Consider the following 27,697-nt stretch of genomic DNA (forward strand, 5'->3'; position numbering starts at 1 on the left):
TAGTTAACTATGGTCAATGCACTCAGGCGTTGTACTCTATGCACTGTGTTCCAGGCCCCTCAATTTACCCTTGACAAAGGACAGCATTTAACGTTGTGAAATCCCAAACACATGAAAATACAGGGATAAATAAATATCAGATATTGGGACTGGAGTAAAATGTGGGCCAGGACTCAGGGGCTAAATTAGTTCCAGGACTCAGGGGCTAAATTCATTTCTTGACTTGTAGGTCTTGGCATTAACACACACACACACACACTCATAGTGTATAAATCTTGTGAAACGGCACCAGGGGAGGCAGTGGTTGAAGCCCAGGCTGGAGATTGATGCTTGGGGCCCTTTCTCTGGCTCCTCCTCTGGCCCCCCTCTGCCTGCCCCTCCCTGGACCCTTCTAGTCTCTCTGGCTCACCCTGGTCTCTCTGACCCCTCCTTGCCCCGCATGAACCCATGTACCTTCCTGCCTCCTGCTGGCCCCTCTCCTGACCCCTCTGGGTCCTCCTGGCGCCCCTGGCCCTCCTTCTGATAGGTTGGAGGACGTCCTCCGGTAGTCATCATAATTACTGTGTAAGTCTATAGGAGGGGGTGAGAACCATGAGCCTCATAGGGATTGTATTGAAGTCAATGTACCCAGAGGAGTACAGTAGGTAGCTGTCAAATCAAATCAAATCAAATCAAATTTATTTATATAGCCCTTCGTACATCAGCTGATATCTCAAAGTGCTGTACAGAAACCCAGCCTAAAACCCCAAACAGCAAGCAATGCAGGTGTAGAAGCACAGTGGCTAGGAAAAACTCCCTAGAAAAGCCAAAACCTAGGAAGAAACCTAGAGAGGAACCAGGCTATGTGGGGTGGCCAGTCCTCTTCTGGCTGTGCCGGGTAGAGATTATAACAGAACATGGCCAAGATGTTCAAATGTTCATAAATGACCAGCATGGTCGAATAATAATAAGGCAGAACAGTTGAAACTGGAGCAGCAGCACGGCCAGGTGGACTGGGGACAGCAAGGAGTCATCATGTCAAGTAGTCCTGGGGCATGGTCCTAGGGCTCAGGTCAGTTGAAACTGGAGCAGCAGCACGGCCAGGTGGACTGGGGACAGCAAGGAGTCATCATGTCAGGTAGTCCTGGGGCATGGTCCTAGGGCTCAGGTCCTCCGAGAGAGAGAAGGAGAGAATTAGAGAACGCACACTTAGATTCACACAGGACACCGAATTGGACAGGAGAAGTACTCCAGATATAACAAACTGACCCCAGCCCCCGACACATAAACTACTGCAGCATAAATACTGGAGGCTGAGACAGGAGGGGTCAGGAGACACTGTGGCCCCACCCGAGGACACCCCCGGACAGGGCCAAACAGGAAGGATATAACCCCACCCACTTTGCCAAAGCACAGCCCCCACACCACTGGAGGGATATCTTCAACCACCAACTTACCATCCTGAGACAAAGCTGAGTATAGCCCGCAAAGATCTCCGCCACGGCACAACCCAAGGGGGGGCGCCAACCCAGACAGGATGACCACATCAGTGAATCAACCCACTCAGGTGACGCACCCCCTCCAGGGACGGCATGAGAGAGCCCCAGCAAGCCAGTGACTCAGCCCCTGTAATAGGGTTAGAGGCAGAGAATCCCAGTGGAAAGAGGGGAACCGGCCAGGCAGAGACAGCAAGGGTGGTTCGTTGCTCCAGAGCCTTTCCGTTCACCTTCCCACTCCTGGGCCAGACTACACTCAATCATATGACCCACTGAAGAGATGAGTCTTCAGTAAAGACTTAAAGGTTGAGACCGAGTTTGCGTCTCTGACATGGGTAGGCAGACCGTTCCATAAAAATGGAGCTCTATAGGAGAAAGCCCTGCCTCCAGCTGTTTGCTTAGAAATTCTAGGGACAATTAGGAGGCCTGCGTCTTGTGACCGTAGCGTACGTGTAGGTATGTACGGCAGGACCAAATCAGAGAGATAGGTAGGAGCAAGCCCATGCAATGCTTTGTAGGTTAGCAGTAAAACCTTGAAATCAGCCCTTGCTTTGACAGGAAGCCAGTGTAGGGAGGCTAGCACTGGAGTAATATGATCAAATTTTTTGGTTCTAGTCAGGATTCTAGCAGCCGTATTTAGCACTAACTGAAGTTTATTTAGTGCTTTATCCGGGTAGCCGGAAAGTAGAGCATTGCAGTAGTCTAACCTAGAAGTGACAAAAGCATGGATTAATTTTTCTGCATCATTTTTGGACAGAAAGTTTCTGATTTTTGCAATGTTACGTAGATGGAAAAAGCTGTCCTTGAAATGGTCTTGATATGTTCTTCAAAAGAGAGATCAGGGTCCAGAGTAACGCCGAGGTCCTTCACAGTTTTATTTGAGATGACTGTACAACCATTAAGATTAATTGTCAGATTCAACAGAAGATCTCTTTGTTTCTTGGGACCTAGAACAAGCATCTCTGTTTTATCCGAGTTTAAAAGTAGAAAGTTTGCTGCCATCCACTTCCTTATGTCTGAAACACATGCTTCTAGCGAGGGCAATTTTGGGGCTTCACCATGTTTCATTGAAATGTACAGCTGTGTATCATCCGCATAGCAGTGAAAGTTAACATTATGTTTTCGAATAACATCCCCAAGAGGTAAAATATATAGTGAAAACAACAGCGGTCCTAAAACGGAACCTTGAGGAACACCGAAATTTACAGTTGATTTGTCAGAGGACAAACCATCCACAGAGACAAACTGATATCTTTCCGACAGATAAGATCTAAACCAGGCCAGAACTTGTCCGTGTAGACCAATTTGGGTTTCCATTCTCTCCAAAAGAATGTGGTGATCGATGGTATCAAAAGCAGCACTAAGGTCTAGGAGCACGAGGACAGATGCAGAGCCTCGGTCCGATGCCATTAAAATGTCATTTACCACCTTCACAAGTGCCGTCTCAGTGCTATGATGGGGTCTAAAACCAGACTGAAGCATTTCATATACATTGTTTGTCTTCAGGAAGGCAGTGAGTTGCTGAGCAACAGCCTTTTCTAAGATTTTTGAGAGGAATGGAAGATTCGATATAGGCCGATAGTTTTTATATTTTCTGGGTCAAGGTTTGGCTTTTTCAAGAGAGGCTTTATTACTGCCACTTTTAGTGAGTTTGGTACACATCCGGTGGATAGAGAGCCGTTTATTATGTTCAACATAGGAGGGCCAAGCACAGGAAGCAGCTCTTTCAGTAGTTTAGTTGGAATAGGGTCCAGTAAGCAGCTTGAAGGTTTAGAGGCCATGATTATTTTCATCATTGTGTCAAGAGATATAGTACTAAAACACTTGAGCGTCTCTTGATCCTAGGTCCACGCAGAGTTGTGCAGACTCAGGACAACTGAGCTTTGAAGGAATACGCAGATTTAAGAGGAGTCTGTAATTTGCTTTCTAATAATCATAATTTTTTCCCTCAAAGAAGTTCATGAATTTATCACTGCTAAAGTGAAAGTCATCCTCTCTTGGGGAATGCTGCTTTTAGTTAGCTTTGCGACCGTATCAAAAAGGAATTTTGGATTGTTCTTATTGTCCTCAATTAAGTTAGAAAAATAGGATGATCGAGCAGCAGTAAGGGCTCTTCGGTACTGCACGGTACTGTCTTTCCAAGCTAGACGGAAGACTTCCAGTTTGGTGTGGCGCCATTTCCGTTCCAATTTTCTGAAGCTTGCTTCAGAGCTCGGGTATTTTCTGTGTACCAGGGAGCTAGTTTCTTATGAGAAATGTTTTTAGTTTTTAGGGGTGCAACTGCATCTAGGGTATTGCGCAAGGTTAAATTGAGTTCCTCAGTTAGGTGGTTAACTGATTTTTGTCCTCTGGTGTCATTGGGTAGACAGAGGGAATCTGGAAGGACATCAAGGAATCTTTGTGTTGTCTGTGAATTTATAGCACGACTTTTGATGTTCCTTGGTTGGGGTCTGAGCAGATTATTTGTTGCAATTGCAAACGTAATAAAATGGTGGTCCGATAGTCCTGGATTATGAGGAAAAACATTAAGATCCACAACATTTATTCCATGGGACAAAACTAGGTCCAGCGTATGACTGTGACAATGAGTGGGTCCAGAGACATGTTGGACAAAACCCACTGAGTCGATGATGGCTCCGAAAGCCTTTTGGAGTGGGTCTGTGGACTTTTCCATGTGAATATTAAAGTCACCAAAGATTAGAATATTATCTGCTATGACTACAAGGTCCGATAGGAATTCAGGAACTCAGTGAGGAACGCTGTATATGACCCAGGAGGCCTGTAAACAGTAGCTATAAAAAGTGATTGAGTAGGCTGCATAGATTTCATGACTAGAAGCTCAAAAGACGAAAACGTCATTTTTTTTTTTTTTTTTGTAAATTGAAATTTGCTATCGTAAATGTTAGCAACACCTCCGCCTTTGCGGGATGCACGGGGGATATGGTCACTAGTGTAGCCAGGAGGTGAGGCCTCATTTAACACAGTAAATTCATCAGGCTTAAGCCATGTTTCAGTCAGGCCAATCACATCAAGATTATGATCAGTGATTAGTTCATTGACTAGAATTGCCTTTGAAGTAAGGGATCTAACATTAAGTAGCCCTATTTTGAGATGTGAGGTATCATGATCTCTTTCAATAATGACAGGAATGGAGGTGGTCTTTATCCTAGTGAGATTGCTAAGGCGAACACCGCCATGTTTAGTTTTGCGCAACCTAGGTCGAGGCACAGACACGGTCTCAATGGTAATAGCTGAGCTGACTACACTGACTATGCTAGTGGCAGACTCCACTATGCTGGCAGGCTGGCTAACAGCCTGCTGCCTGGCCTGCACCCTATTTCATTGTGGAGCTAGAGGAGTTAGAGCCCTGTCTATGTTGGTAGATAAGATGAGGCACCCCTCCAGCTTGGATGGAGTCCGTCACTCCTCAGCAGGTCAGGCTTGGTCCTGTTTGTGGGTGAGTCCCAAAAGAGGGCCAATTATCTACAAATTCTAACTTTTCGGAGGGGCAGAAAACAGTTTTCAACCAGCGATTGAGTTGTGAGACTCTGCTGTAGAGCTCATCACTCCCCCTAACTGGGAGGGGGCCAGAGACAATTACTCGATGCCGACACATCTTTCTAGCTGATTTACACGCAGAAGCTATGTTGCGCTTGGTGATCTCTGACTGTTTCATCCTAACATCGTTGGTGCCGACGTGGATAACAATATCTCTATACTCTCTACACTCGCCAGTTTTAGCTTTAGCCAGCACCATCTTCAGATTAGCCTTAACGTCGGTAGCCCTGCCCCCGGTAAACAGTGTATGATCGCTGGATGATTCGTTTTAAGTCTAATACTGCGGGTAATGGAGTCGCCAATGACTAGAGTTTTCAATTTGTCAGAGCTAATGGTGGGAAGTCGGCGTCTCAGACCCCGTAACGGGAGGAGTATAGACCAGAGAAGGCTCGGCCTCTGACTCCGACTCGCTACTTAATGGGAAAACCGGTTGAAAGTTTCTGTCGGCTGAATGAGCGACACCGGTTGAGCGTTCCTACAGCATTTCCTTCCAGAAACCGTGAGAAAGTTGTCCGGCTGCGGGGACTGTGCCAGGGGATTTATACTACTATCTGTACTTGCTGGTGGCACAGACGCTGTTTCATCCTTTCCTACACTGAAATTACCCTTGCCTAACGATTGCGTCTGAAGCCGGGCTTGTAGCACAGCTATCCTCGCCGTAAGGCGAGTACAGCGACTGCAATTAGAAGGCATCATGTTAATGTTACTACTTAGCTTCAGGTGTTGGAGGTCCTGACGCTGTCCTCCGGCTACATCACGGCTACACCTACAGAGTGCTGTTGAGGCTACTGTAGACCCTTTAATCAATTATTTGGTGACGTGATTATATTTAGTATAGTTTTATCTAAAAAGGATCACATTTTAAATACACTGCTCAAAAAAATAAAGGGAACACTAAAATAACACATCCTAGATCTGAATGAATTAAATATTCTTATTAAATACTTTTTTCTTTACATAGTTGAATGTGCTGACAACAAAATCACACAAAAATTATCAATGGAAATCAAATGTATCAACCCATGGAGGTCTGGATTTGGAGTCACACTCAAAATTGAAGTGGAAAACCACACTACAGGCTGATCCAACTTTGATGTAATGTCCTTAAAACAAGTCAAATGAGGCTCAGTAGGGTGTGTGGCCTCCATGTGCCTGTATGACCTCCCTACCATGCCTGGGCATGCTCCTGATGAGGTGGCGGATGGTCTCCTGAGGGATCTCCTCCCAGACCTGGACTAAAGCATCCGCCAACTCCTGGACAGTCTGTGGTGCAACGTGGCGTTGGTGGATGGAGCGAGACATTATGTCCCAGATGTGCTCAATTGGATTCAGGTCTGGGGAACAGGCGGGCCAGTCCATAGCATCAATGCCTTCCTCTTGCAGGAACTGCTGACACACTCCAGCCACATGAGGCCTAGCATTGTCTTGCATTAGGAGGAACCCAGGGCCAACCGCACCAGCATATGGTCTCACAAGGGGTCTGAGGATCTCATCTCGGTACCTAATGGCAGTCAGGCTACCTCTGGCAAGCACATGGAGGGCTGTGCAGCCCCCCAAAGAAATGCCACCCCACACCATGACTGACTCACCGCCAAACCGGTCATGCTGGAGGATGTTGCAGGCAGCAGACCGTTCTCCACGGCGTCTCCAGACTCTGTCACGTTTGTCATGTGCTCAGTGTGAACCTGCTTTCATCTGTGAAGAGCACAGGTCGCCAGTGGCGAATTTGCCAATCTTGGTGTTCTCTGGCAAATGCCAAACGTCCTGCACGGGGTTGGGCTGTAAGTACAACCCCCACCTGTGGAAGTAGGGCCCTCATACCACCCTCATGGAGTCTGTATCTGACCGTTTGAGCAGACACATGCACATTTGTGGCCTGCTGGAGGTCATTTTGCAGGGCTCTGGCAGTGCTCCTCGTGCTCGTCCTTGCACAAAGGCGGAGGTAGCGGTCCTGCTGCTGGGTTGTTGCCCTCCTACGGCCTCCCCCACGTCTCCTGATGTACTGGCCTGTCTCCTGGTAGCGCCTCCATGCTCTGGACACTACACTGACAGACACAGCAAACCTTCTTGCCACAGCTCGCATTGATGTGCCATCCTGGATGAGCTGCACTACCTGAGCCACTTGTGTGGGTTGTAAACTCCGTCTAAAGCCCCGCCAGCATTCAAAAGTGACCAAAACATCAGCCAGGAAGCATAGGAACTGAGAAGTGGCCTGTGGCCCCCACCTGCAGAACCACTCCTTTATTGGGGGTGTCTTGCTAATTGCCTATAATTTCTAGTTGTCTATTCCATATCTATCTGGGTGACACAGGGCGGCAGGGTAGCCTAGTGGTTAGAGCGTTGGACTAGTAACCGGAAGGTTGCGAGTTCAAACCCCCGAGCTAACAAGGTACAAATCTGCCGTTCTGCCCCTGAACAGGCAGTTAACCCACTGTTCCCAGGCCGTCATTGAAAATAAGAATTTGTTCTTAACTGACTTGCCTAGTTAAATAAAGGTAAAAATAAAAAAAAAAAATCCATTTGTACAACAGCATGTGAAATGTATTGTCAATCAGTGTTGCTTCCTAAGTGGACAGTTTGATTTCACAGAAGTGTGATTGACTTGGAGTTACATTGTGTTGTTTAAGTGTTCCCTTTATGTTTTTGAGCAGTGTATATAAAAAAAAACATTTTTAGAAAATTCAGCCTCCACTGATTGAGAGCTCTAACTAATGCCTCTCCGTTAGCATCAGAATAGTTGTAACTAATGCCTCTCCGTTAGCATCAGAATAGTTGTAACTAATGCCTCTCCGTTAGCATCAGAATAGTTGTAACTAATGCCTCTCCGTTAGCATCAGAATAGTTGTAACTGATGCCTCCCCGTTAGCATCAGAATAGTTGTAACTAATGCCTCTCCGTTAGCATCAGAATAGTTGTAACTAATGCCTCTCCGTTAGCATCAGAATAGTTGTAACTAATGCCTCTCCGTTAGCATCAGAATAGTTGTAACTAATGCCTCTCCGTTAGCATCAGAATAGTTGTAACTAATGCCTCTCCGTTAGCATCAGAATAGTTGTAACTAATGCCTCTCCGTTAGCATCAGAATAGTTGTAACTGATGCCTCCCAGTTAGCATCAGAATAGTTGTAACTAATGCCTCTCCGTTAGCATCAGAATAGTTGTAACTAATGCCTCTCCGTTAGCATCAGAATAGTTGTAACTAATGCCTCTCCGTTAGCATCAGAATAGTTGTAACTAATGCCTCTCCGTTAGCATCAGAATAGTTGTAACTAATGCCTCTCCGTTAGCATCAGAATAGTTGTAACTAATGCCTCTCCGTTAGCATCAGAATAGTTGTAACTAGTGCCTCTCCGTTGGTATCAGAATAGTTGTAAATAATGCCTCTCCGTTAGCATCAGAATAGTTGTAACTAATGCCTCTCCGTTAGCATCAGAATAGTTGTAACTAATGCCTCTCCGTTAGCATCAGAATAGTTGTAACTAATGCCTCACCGTTAGCATCAGAATAGTTGTAACTAATGCCTCTCCGTTAGCATCAGCATAGTTGTAACTAATGCCTCTCCATTAGCATCAGAATAGTTGTAACTGATGCCTCTTTCTTTCCTCCTCCATGAAAGAACATCAAAGAGCAGAAAGAGAGATGTTCCTGGGTGGCACGAGGCAGAAACAGCAGATAGATAAGGGTTCTGGGTGACACGAGGCAGACACAGCAGATAGATAAGGGGTCTGGGTGACACGAGGCAGAAACAGCAGATAGATGTGGGTCCTGGGTGACACGAGGCAGAAACAGCAGATAGATAAGGGGTCTGGGTGACACGAGGCAGAAACAGCAGATAGATGTGGGTCCTGGGTGACACGAGGCAGAAACAGCAGATAGATAAGGGGTCTGGGTGACACGAGGCAGAAACAGCAGATAGATGTGGGTCCTGGGTGACACGAGGCTTAAACAGCAGATAGATATGGGTTCTGGGTGACACGAGGCAGAAACAGCAGATAGATATGGGTTCTGGGTGACACGAGGCAGAAACAGCAGATAGATATGGGTCCTGGGTGACACGAGGCAGAAACAGCAGATAGATGTGGGTCCTGGGTGACACGAGGCAGAAACAGCAGATAGATATGGGTCCTGGGTGACACGAGGCAGAAACAGCAGATAGATAAGGGTTCTGGGTGACACGAGGCAGACACAGCAGATAGATGTAGGTCCTGGGTGACACGAGGCAGAAACAGCAGATAGATATGGGTCCTGGGTGACACGAGGCAGAAACAGCAGATAGATAAGGGTTCTGGGTGACACAAGGCAGACACAGCAGATAGATAAGGGTTCTGGGTGACAAGAGGCAGACACAGCAGATAGATATGGGTCCTGGGTGAAACGAGGCAGAAACAGCAGATAGATAAGGGTTCTGGGTGACACGAGGCTGACATAGCAGATAGATAAGGGTTCTGGGTGACACGAGGCAGAAACAGCAGATAGATAAGGGTTCTGGGTGACATGAGGCAGACACAGCAGATAGATGTGGGTCCTGGGTGACACGAGGCAGAAACAGCAGATAGATAAGGGTTCTGGGTGACATGAGGCAGACACAGCAGATAGATGTGGGTCCTGGGTGACATGAGGCAGACACAGCAGATAGATAAGGGTTCTGGGTGACATGAGGCAGACACAGCAGATAGATGTGGGTCCTGGGTGACACGAGGCAGAAACAGCAGATAGATAAGGGTTCTGGTTGACACGAGGCAGAAACAGCAGATAGATAAGGGTTCTGGGTGACACGAGGCAGAAACAGCAGATAGATAAGGGTTCTGGGTGACACGAGGCAGACACAGCAGATAGATATGGGTCCTGGGTGGCACGAGGCAGAAACAGCAGATAGATAAGGGCTTTGGGTGACACGAGGCAGAAACAGCAGATAGATAAGGGTTCTGGGTGACACGAGGCAGACACAGCAGATAGATAAGGGTTCTGGGTGACACGAGGCAGAAACAGCAGATAGATATGGGTCCTGGGTGGCACGAGGCATAAACAGCAGATAGATAAGGGTTCTGGGTGACACGAGGCAGACACAGCAGATAGATAAGGGTCCTGGGTGACACGAGGCAGACACAGCAGATAGATAAGGGTTCTGGGTGACACGAGGCAGAAACAGCAGATAGATATGGGTCCTGGGTGGCACGAGGCAGAAACAGCAGATAGATAAGGGTTCTGGGTGACACGAGGCAGACACAGCAGATAGATAAGGGTCCTGGGTGACACGAGGCAGACACAGCAGATAGATAAGGGTTCTGGGTGACACGAGGCAGAAACAGCAGATAGATAAGGGTTCTGGGTGACACGAGGCAGACACAGCAGATAGATAAGGGTCCTGGGTGACACGAGGCAGAAACAGCAGATAGATAAGGGGTCTGGGTGACACGAGGCAGACACAGCAGATAGATAAGGGGTCTGGGTGGCACGAGGCAGAAACAGCAGATAGATAAGGGGTCTGGGTGACACGAGGCAGAAACAGCAGATAGATAAGGGTTCTGGGTGACACGAGGCAGACACAGCAGATAGATAAGGGGTCTGGGTGACACGAGGCTGAATCAGCAGATAGATATGGGTCCTGGGTGGTGCGAGGCAGAAACAGCAGATAGATAAGGGGTCTGGGTGACACGAGGCAGAAACAGCAGATAGATAAGGGATCTGGGTGGCACGAGGCAGACACAGCATAGATATAGATAAGATAGATAGATAAGATAAGTGTCCTGGGTGAAGCTGGATTGATAGGTCTCGCCCACTGCCCCTTTTCTAGTTTGGGTTCTAACAATGTTTTCTCCTTTCCCGTGGTCACCCTTACGCAGCCAATGCATCATGTAGCTCTCTCTCTTACTTTCACAGCCACCACAGGTTCATGGTAAGAGAAGACCTAGCAATCCTTCCTGCAGATCCTGTGTGTGTCTCTCTCCTCTATCTCATGTCTCTTTATCTGTCTCTCTTTTGTCTGTCTCTCTCTTTCTCTGTGTCTCCGTGTCTCTGTCTGTCTGTCTGCCCATAGCTGTGGGCTACGGTTCATATAGCACAGACAGGCTCAGTGGCGACAGAAATGGACCGATTGGGGGTCTTTTTGTAGAGCTTTTGTAGCTGAGTCAGGTTTGTAGGATCCTTGCTCGCACATGAGAGGGGGGGGGGGGGGTATTCAGGTCAGGGCTTTGTAATGGCCACTCCACTACCTTGACTTTGTTGCCATTTTGCCACAACTTTGGAAGTATGCTTGGGGTCATTGTCCATTTGGAAGACCCATTTGCAACCAAGCTTTAACTCCCTGACTGATGTCTTGAGATGTTGCTTCAATATATCCACATAATTTTCCTTCCTCATGATGCCATCTATTTTGTGAAGTGCACCAGTCCCTCCTGCAATAAAGCGCTGCCACCGCCGTGCTTCACGGATTCAAACCAAAAGTACGTTAATCTCTTGGAGACAGAACGCGTCTCCTTCCTGCGCGGTATGACAGCTGCGTGGTCCCGTGGTGTTTATACTTGCGTACTATTGTTTGTACAGATGAACATGGGACCTTCAGAGGTTTGGAAATTGCTCCCAAGGATGAACCAGACTTGTGGAGGTGTTCAATTTTCTTTCTGAGGTCTTGGTTGATTTCTTTTGATTTTCCCATGATGTCAAGCAAAGAGGCACTGAGTTTGAAGGTAGACCTTGAAATACATCCACAGGTAAACCTCCAACTGACTCAAATGATGTCAATTAGCCTATCAGAAGCTTCTAAAGCCATGACATAATTTTCTGGAATGTTCCAAGCTGTTTAAAGGCACAGTCAACTTAGTGTATGTAAACTTCTGACCCACTGGAATGGTGATACAGTGATTTATAAGTGTAAAATAATCTGTCTGTAAACAATTGCTGGAAAACTGACTTGTGTCATGCACAAAGTAGATGTCCTAACCGACTTGACAAAACTATAGTTTGTTAACAAGACATTTGTGGAGTGGTTGAAAAGCGAGTTTTAATGACACCAACCTAAGTGTATGTAAACTTATGACTTCAACTGTATGTGTATATATAAAATATATATTTATATCAAGCCCCATCATGATCACTTGTAGTGTAATGTGTATAGTATATTGGTCTGTAGTATAGTGTAGTTTAGTGATCTGTGTGTGTGGGGGAGGTTAGAGAGAGGGATAGATACAGAGAGTGTATTATCTCCCTCACTTGCTTTGGCAATGTTAACATGTTTCCCATGCCAATAAAGCCCCTTAAATTGAATTGAATTGAGAGGGTTTGGAGAGAGATACATTTCTTTGGCAATGTAAACATATGTTTCCCATGCCAATAAAGCCCAGTGAATTGACATGATCTCTCTCCCTCTCTCCTTGTCTCTCTCTTTGTGTCTCTCTCATTGTCGCTCTTCCTCTCTCTTTGTGTCTCTCTCATCTCTCTCCTGTCTCTCTTTGTCTTTCTCCATGTCTCTCTCCCTCTCTCTTTGTCTCTCTCTCCTTGTCTCTCTCCCTCTCTTTGTGTCTCTCTCCTTGTCTCTCTCCTGTCTCTATATCTCTCCCTCTCTCTTTGTGTCTCTCTCCTGTCTCTCTCCTTGTCTCTCTATCTCTCTCCCTCTCTTTGTGTCTCTCTCCTGTCTCTCTCTCTCCCCCTCTCTCCTTGTCTCTCTATCTCTCTCCCTCTCTCTTTGTCTCTCTCCCGTCTCTCTCTCCCCCTCTCTCTTTGTGTGTCTCTCTCTCCCTCTCTCTTTGTGTCTCTCTCCTTGCCTCTCTCCTGTCTCTCTCCCTCTCTCTTTGTGTGTCTCTCTCCTAGTCTCTCTCCTGTCTCTCTTTCGCTCTCTCTCTCTCTTTGTGTCTCTCTCCTTGTCTCTCTCCTCTCTCTCCCTCCCTCTTTGTGTCTCTCTCCTTGTCTCTCTCCTGTCTCTCTCTCTCTCCCTCTCTCTTTGTGTCTTTCGTCTCTCTCCTTGTCTCTCTCCTGTCTCTCTCTCTCTCTCTTTCTCTCCTCTCCCTCTCTCCTATTCTCTCTCCTGTCTCTCTATTGCTCTCCCTCTCTCTTTGTGTATCTCTAACCTTGTCTCCTGTCTCCTTATCTCCTATCTCTCTGTTGTGGAGGTTGGGGAGAAGGCCAGCTCTGAATTCTCTCCTGCTCTCAAACACAAGTTTCCAATTGCCCATTATTGGTTGGCACTTAGGAATGTATAATGAGATGTACAATACAGGCTATTCTACAGACACTCAGACCACTCCCACACTGTATTCTATCTCTGGATTGCCGTTTAGGCTAATGTTACATTTCATACACTGTGTCATAGTTGAGTCAAAGAAAATAATGTATTCTTAAAATTTTATTTTTTCTCTCTGAATACTCAAGTTTGAACACAGAAATATAATAGCATTCTTCTGTTCTTCCCCTGCTCTCTCTCTCTCTCCCTTCCCCTGCTCTCTCTCTCTCTCCCTTCCCTGCTCTCTCCCTTCCCCTGCTCTCTCTCTCTCCCTTCCCCTGCTCTCTCTCTCTCCCTTCCCTGCTCTCTCCCTTCCCCTGCTCTCTCTCTCTCTCTCTCTCTCTCCCTTCCCCTGCTCTCTCTCTCTCTCTCTCTCTCTCTCTCTCTCTCTCTCTCTCTCTCTCTCTCTCTCTCCCTTCCCTGCTCTCTCCCTTCCCCTGCTCTCTCTCTCTCTCCCTTCCATGGTCTCTCCCTTCCCCTTCTCTCTCTCTCTCTCCCTTCCCCTGCTCTCTCTCTCTCTCCCTCCCTTCCCCTGCTCTCTCTCTCTCCTTCCCCTGCTCCCTCTCTCTCTCTCTCCCTTCCCCTGCTCTCTCTCTCTCTCTCTCTCCCTTCCCCTGCTCTCTCTCTCTCTCCCTTCCCCCCTCTCTCTCTCTCCCTTCCCCTCTCTCTCTCTCTCCCTTCCCTGCTATCTCTGTCTCTCTCCCTTCCCCCCTCTCTCTCTCCCTTCCCCTCTCTCTCTCTCTCCCTTCCCCCTGCTCTCTCTCTCTCTCTCTCTCTCTCTCCCTTCCCCCCCTGCTCTCTCTCTGTCTCTCTCCCTTCCCCTGCTCTCTCTCTCTCCCTTCCCCTGCTCTCTCTCTCTCTCCCTTCCCCTGCTCTCTCTCTCTCTCTCTCTCTCTCCCTTCCCCTGCTCTCTCTGTCTCTCCCTTCCCCTGCTCTCTCTCTCTCTCCCTTCCCCTGCTCTCTCTCTCTCTCCCTTCCCCCTGCTCTCTCTCTCTCTCTCCCTTCCCTGCTCTCCCCCCTGCTCTCTCTCTCTCCCTTCCCCTGCTCTCTCTCTCTCTCCCTTCCCCTGCTCTCTCTCTCTCTCCCTTCCCCTGCTCTCTCTCTCTCTCCCTTCCCCTGCTCTCTCTCTCTCTCCCTTCCCCTGCTCTCTCTCTCTCTCTCCCTTCCCCTGCTCTCTCTGTCTCTCTCCCTTCCCCTGCTCTCTCTCTCTCTCTCTCTCTCTCTCTCCCTTCCCCTGCTCTCTCTGTCTCTCTCCCTTCCCCTGCTCTCTCTCTCTCCCTTCCCCCTGCTCTCTGTCTCTCCCTTCCCCTGCTCTGTCTCTCTCCCTTCCCCTGCTCTCTCTCTCCCCTTCCCTGCTCTCTCCCTTCCCCTCTCTCTCTCTCTCCCCTTCCCTGCTCTCTCTGTCTCTCTCCCTTCCCCTGCTCTCTCTCTCTCTCTCTCCCTTCCCCTGCTCTCTCTCTCTCCTTCCCCTCCCCTTCTCTCCTCTCTCTCTCTCTCTCTCCCTTCCCCTGCTCTCTCTGTCTCTCTCCCCTTCCCCTGCTCTCTGCTCTCCCTCTCTCTCTCCCTTCCCCTGCTCTCTCTCTCTCCCTTCCCCTGCTCTCTCTCTCTCCTTCTCTCTCTCTCTCTCCCTTCCCCTGCTCTCTGTCTCTCTCCCTTCCCCTGCTCTCTCTCTCTCTCCCTTCCCCTGCTCTCTCTCTCCCTTCCCTGCTCTCCCTGCTCTCTCTCTCCCTTCCCCTGCTCTCTCTCTCTCTCCCTTCCCCTGCTCTCTCTCTCTCCCTTCCCCTGCTCTCTCTCTCTCCCTTCCCCTGCTCTCTCTCTCTCTCTCTCTCTCTCTCTCCTTCCCCTGCTCTCTCTGTCTCTCTCCCTTCCCCTGCTCTCTGTCTCTCTCCCTTCCCTCTCTCCCTTCCCCTGCTCTCTCTCTCTCCCTTCCCCTGCTCTCTCTCTCTCTCCCTTCCCCTGCTCTCTCTCTCTCTCCCTTCCCCTGCTCTCTCCTTCCTTCCCCTGCTCTCTCTCTCTCTCTCCTCTTCCCCTGCTCTCTCTCTCTCCCTTCACCTGCTCTCTCTCTCTCCCTTTCCCTGCTCTCTCTCTCTCTCCCTTCACCTGCTCTCTCTCTCCCTTCCCCTGCTCTCTCTCCCTTCCCCTGCTCTCTCTCTCTCTCCTTCACCTGCTCTCTCTCTCTCCCTTCACCTGCTCTCTCTCTCTCCCTTCCCCTGCTCTCTCTCTCTCCCCCTTTCCCTGCTCTCTCTCTCCCTTCCCCTGCTCTCTCTCTCTCTCCCCCTGCTCTCTCTCTCTCTCCCCCTGCTCTCTCTCTCTCTCCCCCTGATCTCTCACTCTCTCCCCCTGCTCTCTCTCACTCTCCCCCTGCTCTCTCTCTCTCCCCCTGCTCTCTCTCTCTCTCCCCCTGCTCTCTCTCTCTCCCTGCTCTCTCTCTCTCCCTGCTCTCTCTCTCCCTTCCCCTCATCTCTCTCTCTCTTCTCTGTCTGTCTCTGTCTCTCTCTCGCTCTCTCCCTTCCTGCTCTCTCTCTCCCTTCCCCTGCTCTCTCTCTCTCTCCCTTCCCTGCTCTCTCTCTCTCTCTCCCTTCCCCTGCTCTCTCTCTCCCTTCCCCTCATCTCTCTCTCCCTTCCCCTCATCTCTCTCTCCCTTCCCCTCATCTCTCTCTCCCTTCCCCTCATCTCTCTCTCTATCTCTCCCTCCCACATCTCTCTCTCTATCCCTGCTCACCCCCACTATTTTTCTGTTGTACAGGTCGCCATGGAGATGGCGGCTACTGGCCTTCTGACAACAACCTGATTGATAGGAGCAGTTTGAACGGTAAGCACCCCCACACAGCCTTAACTGCTCCCTATTGTAAAAGTGTCACCGCCCTGTGCTGTGTTCAGAGTTAACTATACTAGACCTGGGTTCAAATACTATTCGACATCTTTCAAATACTTTGATTATTGATTTTTAGCCTGTCAGGAGTGTCATGTGAGTGGGTGGGTTATTTTTTTGGAGACCTTTGCATTTGGTTCTGTTGTGCAATGCACAAGGTCTGGGAAAACTAGCTGATTTCACCGGAAACGGCTCCCTACTGTGACATCACCTAGTCTCTCTGTTCCCAGACCTGGAAACGGCTCCCTACTGTGACATCACCTAGTCTCTCTGTTCCCAGACCTGGAAACGGCTCCCTGCTGTGACATCACCTAGTCTCTCTGTTCCCAGACCTGGAAACGGCTCCCTACTGTGACATCACCTAGTCTCTCTGTTCCCAGACCTGGAAACGGCTCTCTACTGTGACATCACCTAGTCTCTCTGTTCCCAGACCTGGAAACGGCTCCCTGCTGTGACATCACCTAGTCTCTCTGTTCCCAGACCTGGAAACGGCTCCCTGCTGTGAAATCACAGAGTGTACAGTTCCCAGACCTGGAAACGGCTCCCTGCTGTGACATCACCTAGTCTCTCTGTTCCCAGACCTGGAAACGGCTCCCTGCTGTGACATCACCATGTGTCTCTGTTCCCAGACCTGGAAACGGCTCCCTACTGTGAAATCACAGAGTGTACAGTTCCCAGACCTGGAAACGGCTCCCTGCTGTGACATCACCATGTCTCTCTGTTCCCAGAGCTGGAAACGGCTCCCTACTGTGAAATCACCTAGTCTCTCTGTTCCCAGAGCTGGAAACGGCTCCCTACTGTGAAATCACCGAGTGTACAGTTCCCAGACCTGGAAACGGCTCGGGGAACTATAGACTAGTTGACTAGATAGACAAAGGCTCTGTGCACATGCACACATACACACGGCAGGCTGTGGAGCTGTCTCTGTTGGGAAATCTGTCTGTTAATTAAAGACTAGCATATCATTACAGCCTGTAGGTTTATGAGCATGGGAAGGGAGGGAGGGGTAGACTATAAAGAGGGAGGCAGGGAGGGGTAGACTAGAGAGGCAGGGAAGGAGGGGTAGACTAGAGAGGCAGGGAAGGAGGGGTAGACTAGAGAGGGAGGGAAGGAGGGGTAGACTAGAGAGGGAGGGAAGGAGGGGTAGACTAGAGAGGGAGGGAAGGAGGGGTAGACTAGAGAGGCAGGGAAGGAGGGGTAGACTAGAGAGGGAGGGAAGGAGGGGTAGACTAGAGAGGGAGGGAAAGAGGGGTAGACTAGAGAGGGAAGGAACCCTAAACAGTCTGAGTAACCCTAACACTGTCCAGTCTGAGAAACCCTAACCCTATCCAGTCTGACTAACACTAACCCTATCCAGTCTGACTAACACTAACCCTATCCAGTCTGACTAACCCTATCCAGTCTGAGTAACACTAACCCTATCCAGTCTGACTAACACTAACCCTATCCAGTCTGACTAACCCTATCCAGTCTGACTAACCCTATCCAGTCTGACTAACCCTATCCAGTCTGAGAAACCCTATCCAGTCTGACTAACACTAACCCTATCCAGTCTGACTAACCCTATCCAGTCTGACTAACCCTATCCAGTCTGAGTAACACTAACCCGATCCAGTCTGACTAACCCTATCCAGTCTGAGAAACCCGATCCAGTCTGAGTAACACTATCCAGTCTGACTAACCCTATCCAGTCTGACTAACCCTATCCAGTCTGACTAACCCTATCCAGTCTGACTAACACTAACCCTATCCAGTCTGAATAACCCTATCCAGTCTGAGTAACACTAACCCTATCCAGTCTGAGTAACACTAACCCTATCCAGTCTGAGTAACACTAACCCTATCCAGTCTGACTAACCCTATCCAGTCTGAGTAACACTAACGCTATCCAGTCTGAGTAACACTAACCCTATCCAGTCTGAGTAACACTAACCCTATCCAGTCTGACTAACCCTATCCAGTCTGACTAACACTAACCCTATCCAGTCTGAGTAACCCTATCCAGTCTGACTAACACTATCCAGTCTGACTAACACTATCCAGTCTGACTAACACTATCCAGTCTGACTAACACTAACCCTATCGAGTCTGACTAACACTAACCCTATCCAGTCTGACTAACCCTATCCAGTCTGACTAACCCTATCCAGTCTGACTAACCCTATCCAGTCTGACTAACCCTATCCAGTCCTATCCAGTCTGACTAACACTAACACTAACCCTATCCAGTCTGAGTAACCCTATCCAGTCTGAGTAACCCTATCCAGTCTGACTAACACTATCCAGTCTGAGTAACACTAACCCTATCCAGTCTGACTAACCCTATCCAGTCTGAGTAACACTAACCCTATCCAGTCTGACTAACCCTATCCAGTCTGACTAACCCTATCCAGTCTGACTAACACTAACCCTATCCAGTCTGACTAACCCTATCCAGTCTGACTAACACTAACCCTATCCAGTCTGACTAACCCTATCCAGTCTGACTAACACTATCCAGTCTGACTAAAACTAACCCTATCCAGTCTGACTAACCCTATCCAGTCTGAGTAACACTAACCCTATCCAGTCTGACTAACACTAACCCTATCCAGTCTGACTAACCCTATCGAGTCTGACTAACACTAACCCTATCCAGTCTGACTAACCCTATCCAGTCTGAGTAACACTAACCCTATCCAGTCTGACTAACCCTATCCAGTCTGACTAACACTAACCCTATCCAGTCTGAGTAACACTAACCCTATCCAGTCTGACTAACCCTATCCAGTCTGACTAACCCTATCCAGTCTGAGTAACACTAACCCTATCCAGTCTGACTAACACTATCCAGTCTGACTAACCCTATCCAGTCTGACTAACCCTATCCAGTCTGAGTAACACTAACCCTATCCAGTCTGACTAACACTAACCCTATCCAGTCTGACTAACACTAACCCTATCCAGTCTGACTAACACTAACCCTATCCAGTCTGACTAACCCTATCCAGTCTGACTAACCCTATCCAGTCTGACTAACCCTATCCAGTCTGACTAACACTAACCCTATCCAGTCTGACTAACCCTATCCAGTCTGACTAACCCTATCCAGTCTGAGTAACACTAACCCTATCCAGTCTGACTAACCCTATCCAGTCTGAGTAACACTAACCCTATCCAGTCTGACTAACACTATCCAGTCTGACTAACACTAACCCTATCCAGTCTGACTAACCCTATCCAGTCTGAGTAACACTAACCCTATCCAGTCTGACTAACACTAACCCTATCCAGTCTGACTAACCCTATCCAGTCTGAGTAACACTAACCCTATCCAGTCTGAGTAACACTAACCCGATCCAGTCTGACTAACCCTATCCAGTCTGAGAAACCCGATCCAGTCTGACTAACACTATCCAGTCTGACTAACCCTATCCAGTCTGACTAACCCTATCCAGTCTGACTAACCCTATCCAGTCTGACTAACACTAACCCTATCCAGTCTGAATAACCCTATCCAGTCTGAGTAACACTAACCCTATCCAGTCTGAGTAACACTAACCCTATCCAGTCTGAGTAACACTAACCCTATCCAGTCTGACTAACCCTATCCAGTCTGAGTAACACTAACGCTATCCAGTCTGAGTAACACTAACCCTATCCAGTCTGAGTAACACTAACCCTATCCAGTCTGACTAACCCTATCCAGTCTGACTAACACTAACCCTATCCAGTCTGAGTAACCCTATCCAGTCTGACTAACACTATCCAGTCTGACTAACCCTATCCAGTCTGACTAACCCTATCCAGTCTGACTAACACTAACCCTAATCCAGTCTGACTAACCCTATCCAGTCTGACTAACACTATCCAGTCTGACTAAAACTAACCCTATCCAGTCTGACTAACCCTATCCAGTCTGAGTAACACTAACCCTATCCAGTCTGACTAACACTAACCCTATCCAGTCTGATCCAGTCTGACTAACCCTGATCCAGTCTGAGTAACACTAACCCTATCCAGTCTGACTAACCCTATCCAGTCTGACTAACACTAACCCTATCCAGTCTGAGTAACACTAACCCTATCCAGTCTGACTAACCCTATCCAGTCTGACTAACCCTATCCAGTCTGAGTAACACTAACCCTATCCAGTCTGACTAACACTATCCAGTCTGACTAACCCTATCCAGTCTGACTAACCCTATCCAGTCTGAGTAACACTAACCCTATCCAGTCTGACTAACACTAACCCTATTCAGTCTGACTAACACTAACCCTATCCAGTCTGACTAACACTAACCCTATCCAGTCTGACTAACCCTATCCAGTCTGACTAACCCTATCCAGTCTGACTAACCCTATCCAGTCTGACTAACACTAACCCTATCCAGTCTGACTAACACTAACCCGATCCAGTCTGAGAAACCCTATCCAGTCTGAGTAACACTAACCTATCCAGTCTGACTAACCCTATCCAGTCTGAGTAACACTAACCTATCCCTATCCAGTCTGACTAACACTATCCAGTCTGACCCTATCCAGTCTGACTAACCCTATCCAGTCTGAGTAACACTAACCCTATCCAGTCTGACTAACACTAACCCTATCCAGTCTGACTAACCCTATCCAGTCTGACTAACCCTATCCAGTCTGACTAACCCTATCCAGTCTGACTAACCCTATCCAGTCTGAGTAACACTAACCCGATCCAGTCTGACTAACCCTATCCAGTCTGAGAAACCCGATCCAGTCTGACTAACACTATCCAGTCTGACTAACCCTATCCAGTCTGACTAACCCTATCCAGTCTGACTAACCCTATCCAGTCTGACTAACACTAACCCTATCCAGTCTGAATAACCCTATCCAGTCTGAGTAACACTAACCCTATCCAGTCTGAGTAACACTAACCCTATCCAGTCTGAGTAACACTAACCCTATCCAGTCTGAGTAACACTAACGCTATCCAGTCTGAGTAACACTAACCCTATCCAGTCTGAGTAACACTAACCCTATCCAGTCTGACTAACCCTATCCAGTCTGACTAACACTAACCCTATCCAGTCTGAGTAACCCTATCCAGTCTGACTAACACTATCCAGTCTGACTAACACTATCCAGTCTGACTAACACTATCCAGTCTGACTAACACTAACCCTATCCAGTCTGACTAACCCTATCCAGTCTGACTAACCCTATCCAGTCTGACTAACCCTATCCAGTCTGACTAACCCGATCCAGTCTGACTAACACTAACCCTATCCAGTCTGAGTAACCCTATCCAGTCTGAGTAACCCTATCCAGTCTGACTAACACTATCCAGTCTGAGTAACACTAACCCTATCCAGTCTGACTAACCCTATCCAGTCTGAGTAACACTAACCCTATCCAGTCTGACTAACCCTATCCAGTCTGACTAACCCTATCCAGTCTGACTAACACTAACCCTATCCAGTCTGACTAACCCTATCCAGTCTGACTAACACTAACCCTATCCAGTCTGACTAACCCTATCCAGTCTGAGTAACACTAACCTATCCAGTCTGACTAACCCTATCCAGTCTGAGTAACACTAACCCTATCCAGTCTGAGTAACTGAGTAACACTAACCCTATCCAGTCTGACTAACCCTATCCAGTCTGACTAACACTAACCCTATCCAGTCTGAGTAACCCTATCCAGTCTGACTAACACTATCCAGTCTGACTAACACTATCCAGTCTGACTAACACTATCCAGTCTGACTAACACTAACCCTATCCAGTCTGACTAACCCTATCCAGTCTGACTAACCCTATCCAGTCTGACTAACCCTATCCAGTCTGACTAACCCTATCCAGTCTGACTAACCCGATCCAGTCTGACTAACACTAACCCTATCCAGTCTGAGTAACCCTATCCAGTCTGAGTAACCCTATCCAGTCTGACTAACACTATCCAGTCTGAGTAACACTAACCCTATCCAGTCTGACTAACCCTATCCAGTCTGAGTAACACTAACCCTATCCAGTCTGACTAACCCTATCCAGTCTGACTAACCCTATCCAGTCTGACTAACACTAACCCTATCCAGTCTGACTAACCCTATCCAGTCTGACTAACACTAACCCTATCCAGTCTGACTAACCCTATCCAGTCTGACTAACACTATCCAGTCTGACTAAAACTAACCCTATCCAGTCTGACTAACCCTATCCAGTCTGAGTAACACTAACCCTATCCAGTCTGACTAACACTAACCCTATCCAGTCTGACTAACACTAACCCTATCCAGTCTGACTAACCCTATCGAGTCTGACTAACACTAACCCTATCCAGTCTGACTAACCCTATCCAGTCTGAGTAACACTAACCCTATCCAGTCTGACTAACCCTATCCAGTCTGACTAACACTAACCCTATCCAGTCTGAGTAACACTAACCCTATCCAGTCTGACTAACCCTATCCAGTCTGACTAACCCTATCCAGTCTGAGTAACACTAACCCTATCCAGTCTGACTAACACTATCCAGTCTGACTAACCCTATCCAGTCTGACTAACCCTATCCAGTCTGAGTAACACTAACCCTATCCAGTCTGACTAACACTAACCCTATCCAGTCTGACTAACACTAACCCTATCCAGTCTGACTAACACTAACCCTATCCAGTCTGACTAACCCTATCCAGTCTGACTAACCCTATCCAGTCTGACTAACCCTATCCAGTCTGACTAACACTAACCCTATCCAGTCTGACTAACCCTATCCAGTCTGACTAACCCTATCCAGTCTGAGTAACACTAACCCTATCCAGTCTGACTAACCCTATCCAGTCTGAGTAACACTAACCCTATCCAGTCTGACTAACACTATCCAGTCTGACTAACACTAACCCTATCCAGTCTGACTAACCCTATCCAGTCTGAGTAACACTAACCCTATCCAGTCTGACTAACACTATCCAGTCTGACTAACACTATCCAGTCTGACTAACACTAACCCTATCCAGCCTGACTAACCCTATCCAGTCTGAGTAACACTAACCCTATCCAGTCTGACTAACCCTATCCAGTCTGAGTAACACTAACCCTATCCAGTCTGACTAACACTATCCAGTCTGACTAACACTATCCAGTGTGACTAACACTAACCCTATCCAGTCTGACTAACACTAACCCTATCCAGTCTGACTAACCCTATCCAGTCTGAGTAACACTAACCCTATCCAGTCTGAGTAACACTAACCCTATCCAGTCTGACTAACACTATCCAGTCTGACTAACACTATCCAGTCTGACTAACACTAACCCTATCCAGCCTGAGTCATGTATATGATAACAAGCTGCACACACACACATGCCCGCTGTAATCTGTAACCATACTTGAGAGTGTTGGCAGAACGTCGCCAGGGATCGGCGGGGCTCACTGGTATGACAGCGTGCTCACTGACCCACTGCAATGCCTGCTGGGATGAATTAGGAGGAAACCGGTGGCTTCTGTCTGTCCTTCTGATTAGGAGCAGATGGTTGAGCCTGTTGCCTTCCAGCATGATAGAGGTCAGAGTTCACTGATGAAGCACAGACCCTACGTGTATTGTACCTGGTTCTCAATGGACAGGAGCAGTGTGAAACAGAGACTGTGTCCCTGATGGCACCCTATTCCCTATGCAGTGCATTACTTTGGACCGTCAAGTTGGCGCACATCTTGTCCATACTGCCTGGGCTCTGGTTAAAAGTAGTGCACTACATAGGGAATAGTGTGCAACTGTGCCCTAGGTGTGCAGTAATTATACTAGCTGGATGCCCAGACTTGTGACCCTGAGCGGTGGACGAGTCATTTATCCTGTCCCAGAGACGGGGCTGCTCAGGTGTTGTGGGACTGAGACTACTCTCCTTTGTCTGCCTGTGTTCTTTAGTTCTACTTAACGTTCTTAGAATATTCCTAGATCTTCTCAATTGTGTTCATGTTCCTAGATCTTCTGGATTGTGTTCATGTTCCTAGATCTTCTGGATTGTGTTCATGTTCCTAGATGTTCTGGATTGTGTTCATGTTCCTAGATGTTCTGGATTGTGTTCATGATCCTAGATCTTCTGGATTGTGTTCATGTTCCTAGATGTTCTGGATTGTGTTCATGATCCTAGATGTTCTGGATTGTGTACATCTTCCTAGATGTTCTGGATTGTGTTCATGTTCCTAGATGTTCTGGATTGTGTTCATGTTCCTAGATCTTCTGGATTGTGTTCATGTTCCTAGATGTTCTGGATTGTGTTCATGATCCTAGATGTTCTGGATTGTGTTCATGATCCTAGATGTTCTGGATTGTGTTCATGTTCCTAGATGTTCTGGATTGTGTACATGTTCGTAGATGTTCTGGATTGTGTTCATGTTCCTAGATGTTCTGGATTGTGTACATCTTCCTAGATGTTCTGGATTGTGTTCATGTTCTGGATTGTGTTCATGTTCCTAGATGTTCTGGATTGTGTTCATGTTCCTAGATGTTCCGGATTGTGTTCATGTTCCTAGATGTTCTGGATTGTGTTCATGTTCCTAGATGTTCTGGGTTGTGTTCATGTTCTACTATTGTTAGCCTACCTAGTTACTTATTAAACAATCCAATACATCTTCCCCACTCCTAGAAGGGTGGGGCAGATTGTTCGGTCTATTTTTATCCTAACCCAGTCTGAAAGATCGCATGTGTGCAATCTGTGTTTCTCTTCGCCTGGGAACGTTGGGATTCCATCTTGAAAATCATCTGAAAGCATCTTAATGAATAGGAGATAATACTGTTGAAATAACCCTAATATAGCAGATGAGCATCGACGCGGAACCGGACTGGAATTGAAGTCTAGCGTCAGCGTCATTAACCAATGTCTGTGTCCCAAAATATATTCCTTTTGACTAGGGCTCTGGTCTAAAGTAGTACACTATATAGGGAATAGGGCTCTGGTCTAAAGTAGTACACTATATAGGGAATAGGGCTCTGGTCTAAAGTAGTACACTATATAGGGAATAGGGCTCTGGTCTAAAGTAGTACACTATATAGGGAATAGGGCTCTGGTCTATAGTAGTACACTATATAGGGAATAGGGCTCTGGTCTAAAGTAGTGCACTATGTAGGGACTAGGGCTCTGGTTTAAAGTAGTGCACTCTATAGGGACTAGGGCTCTGGTCTGAAGTAGTGCACTCTATAGGGACTAGGGCTCTGTTCTAAAGTAGTGCCCTATATAGGGAATAGGGCTCTGGTTTATAGTAGTGCACTATATAGGGAATAGGGCTCTGGTCTAAAGTAGTGCACTTTATAGGGAATAGGGCTCTGGTCTAAAGTAGTGCACTATATAGGGAATAGGGCTCTGGTCTAAAGTAGTGCATTATGTTCAGAATAGGGTGCCATTTGGGACATGTACAGTGTGTTACCAGGACGATGGGTCTGAGGCATTGTCACACATTATCTGATGTTTCTGCTGTAATAGCTATTGTTGAGACGGCTAGACCGGATAATTATTGAAGAATTAAGATGAATTAAGATGACTGTTGAATTCCAATGTGAACAGTCACCTTGTTAAACCGAGAGGACAGACCAAGATGGTTTCTTCTAAGGCTGCTCCTCCAGTCGAGGCCGGAGTTTAGAGCTCTGCTATTCGACCTGAGGGTTAAGGCGAGCCTGTTTTTAAGTGAAGTCGAGCCTGTTTTTTTCAGGTATCACTGAATTGAATACTAACATTTTGATCCTGGGTCATTTGCTCGTGCTCCTGCTGCATGAGAAAACGACTCAGTTACTTTTCATCACTCTAAAACTAACTGCTCTCTCATGTCACGTCAGTGGGGAGAGCAGCCCAAGCGTAGCTGTTGCTATGGATACTGACAGACTCAGAGCCACCATGAGCAGAGTGCATGCAGATTGAGCTGCGTTGCAGAGAGCGCGTGATAGGCAGGGAGGAACAGCAAATGGATTTACTAACGGAGAAAGTTTTCTGGTTTTGGTTTTTCGGGCTGAACCTTAAATTTGGCAGAAGCAATCGGGCCTGGGCGGGGTAGGGCCTGAACTTTCTGGGCCTGTTTAGGGCAGGACCTGAACTTTCTGGGCCTGGTTAGGGTAGGGCCTGAACTTTCTGGGCCTGGGCGGGGTATGGCCTGAACTTTCTGGGCCTGGGCGGGGTAGGGCCTGAAATTTCTGGGCTTGTTCGGGGTAGGACCTCGGTAGGGAAGGGCCTGAACATTGTGGGTCTGAGTAGGGAAGGGCCTGAACATCGCAGACCGGGCAGGGTAGGGCCTGAATGTCGCGTGCCTGGTTAGGAAAGGGCCTGAATAGTTTGGGCCTGGGTATGTGGGGGCCTGAACATCGTGGGCCTGGGTAGGAAAGGGCCTGAACATCGCAGGCCGGGCAGGGTAGGGCCTGAATGGTGTGGGCCTGGGTATGTGGGGGCCTGAACATCGTGGGTCTGGGTAGAGTAGGGCCTGAAAGTTTTGAGCCTGGGTAGGGAAGGGCCTGAACATCTCGGGCCTGGGTAGGGTAGGGCCTGAACAGTGTGGGCCTGGGTATGTGGGGGTATGAACGTCATGAGCCTGGGTAGGTGGGGGCCTGAACATCGTGAGTCGGTGTAGGGTAGGCCCTGAACGTTGTGAGCCTGGGTAGGGTAGGGCCTGAACAGTGTGGGCCTGGGTATGTGGGGGCCTGAACATCGTGGGTCTGGGTAGGGTTTTGTCTGAAAGTTGTGTGCCTGGGTAGGGCCCGAACGTCATGGGCCTGGGTAGGATAAGGACTGAACATTGTAGGTATGGGCAGGTTTGGGCCTGAACATTGTGGGTCTGGGCAGTGTAGCGACTGAATGTTGTGTGCCTGGGTAGGGTAGGGACTGAAGGTCACGGGTAAGGGCAGGGTAGGGACTGAAGGTCACGGGTAAGGGCAGGGTAGGGACTGAAGGTCACGGGTAAGGGCAGGGAAGGGAGTAAGGTCACGGGTAAGGGTAGGGTAGTGAATTAAGGTCACGGGTAAGGGCAGGGTAGGGACAGACGGTCACGGGTAAGAGCGGGGTAGGGCTGGAAGGTCACGGGTAAGAGCAGGGTAGTGATGGAAGATCACGGGTAAGGGCAGGGTAGTGACGGAAGGTCACGGGTAAGGGTAGGGCTGGAAGGTCACGGGTAAGGGTAGGGCTGGAAGGTCACGGGTAAGGGCAGGGTAGGGACAGAAGGTCACGGGTAAGAGCAGGGTAGGGACTGAAGGTCACGGGTAAGAGCAGGGTAGGGACTGAAGGTCACGGGTAAGGGCCTGAAGGTCACGGGTAAGGGCAGGGTAGGGACTGAAGGTCACGGGTAAGGACAGGGTAGGGTAGGGACTGAAGGTCACGGGTAAGGGCAGGGAAGGGAGTAAGGTCACGGGTAAGGGTAGGGTAGGGAATGAAGGTCACGGGTAAGGGCAGGGTAGGGACAGAAGGTCACGGGTAAGAGCGGGGTAGGGACTGAAGGTCACGGGTAAGAGCAGGGTAGTGATGGAAGGTCACGGGTAAGGGCAGGGTAGTGACGGAAGGTCACGGGTAAGAGCAGGGTAGGGCTGGAAGGTCACGGGTAAGGGTAGGGCTGGAAGGTCACGGGTAAGGGCAGGGTAGGGCTGGAAGGT

General features: G+C 48.3%; 1 protein-coding gene across 1 annotated transcript in view; it reads left to right on the top strand.

Annotated features, from left to right (window-relative positions):
• LOC135528809 (netrin receptor DCC-like) overlaps positions 1 to 27,697 on the top strand; it is a gene marked incomplete at its 5' end in the record, with an annotated part of 225,105 nt that overhangs the window by 141,464 nt on the left and 55,944 nt on the right. Inside the window, one exon of the mRNA XM_064957865.1 lies at positions 15,994 to 16,059. Coding sequence (XP_064813937.1) covers positions 15,994 to 16,059 — 66 coding nt within the window. The remainder of the gene's footprint in view (positions 1 to 15,993; positions 16,060 to 27,697) is intronic.

This window comes from Oncorhynchus masou, unplaced genomic scaffold (assembly GCF_036934945.1).
Source record: "Oncorhynchus masou masou isolate Uvic2021 unplaced genomic scaffold, UVic_Omas_1.1 unplaced_scaffold_1039, whole genome shotgun sequence".
NCBI lineage: Eukaryota > Metazoa > Chordata > Actinopteri > Salmoniformes > Salmonidae > Oncorhynchus > Oncorhynchus masou.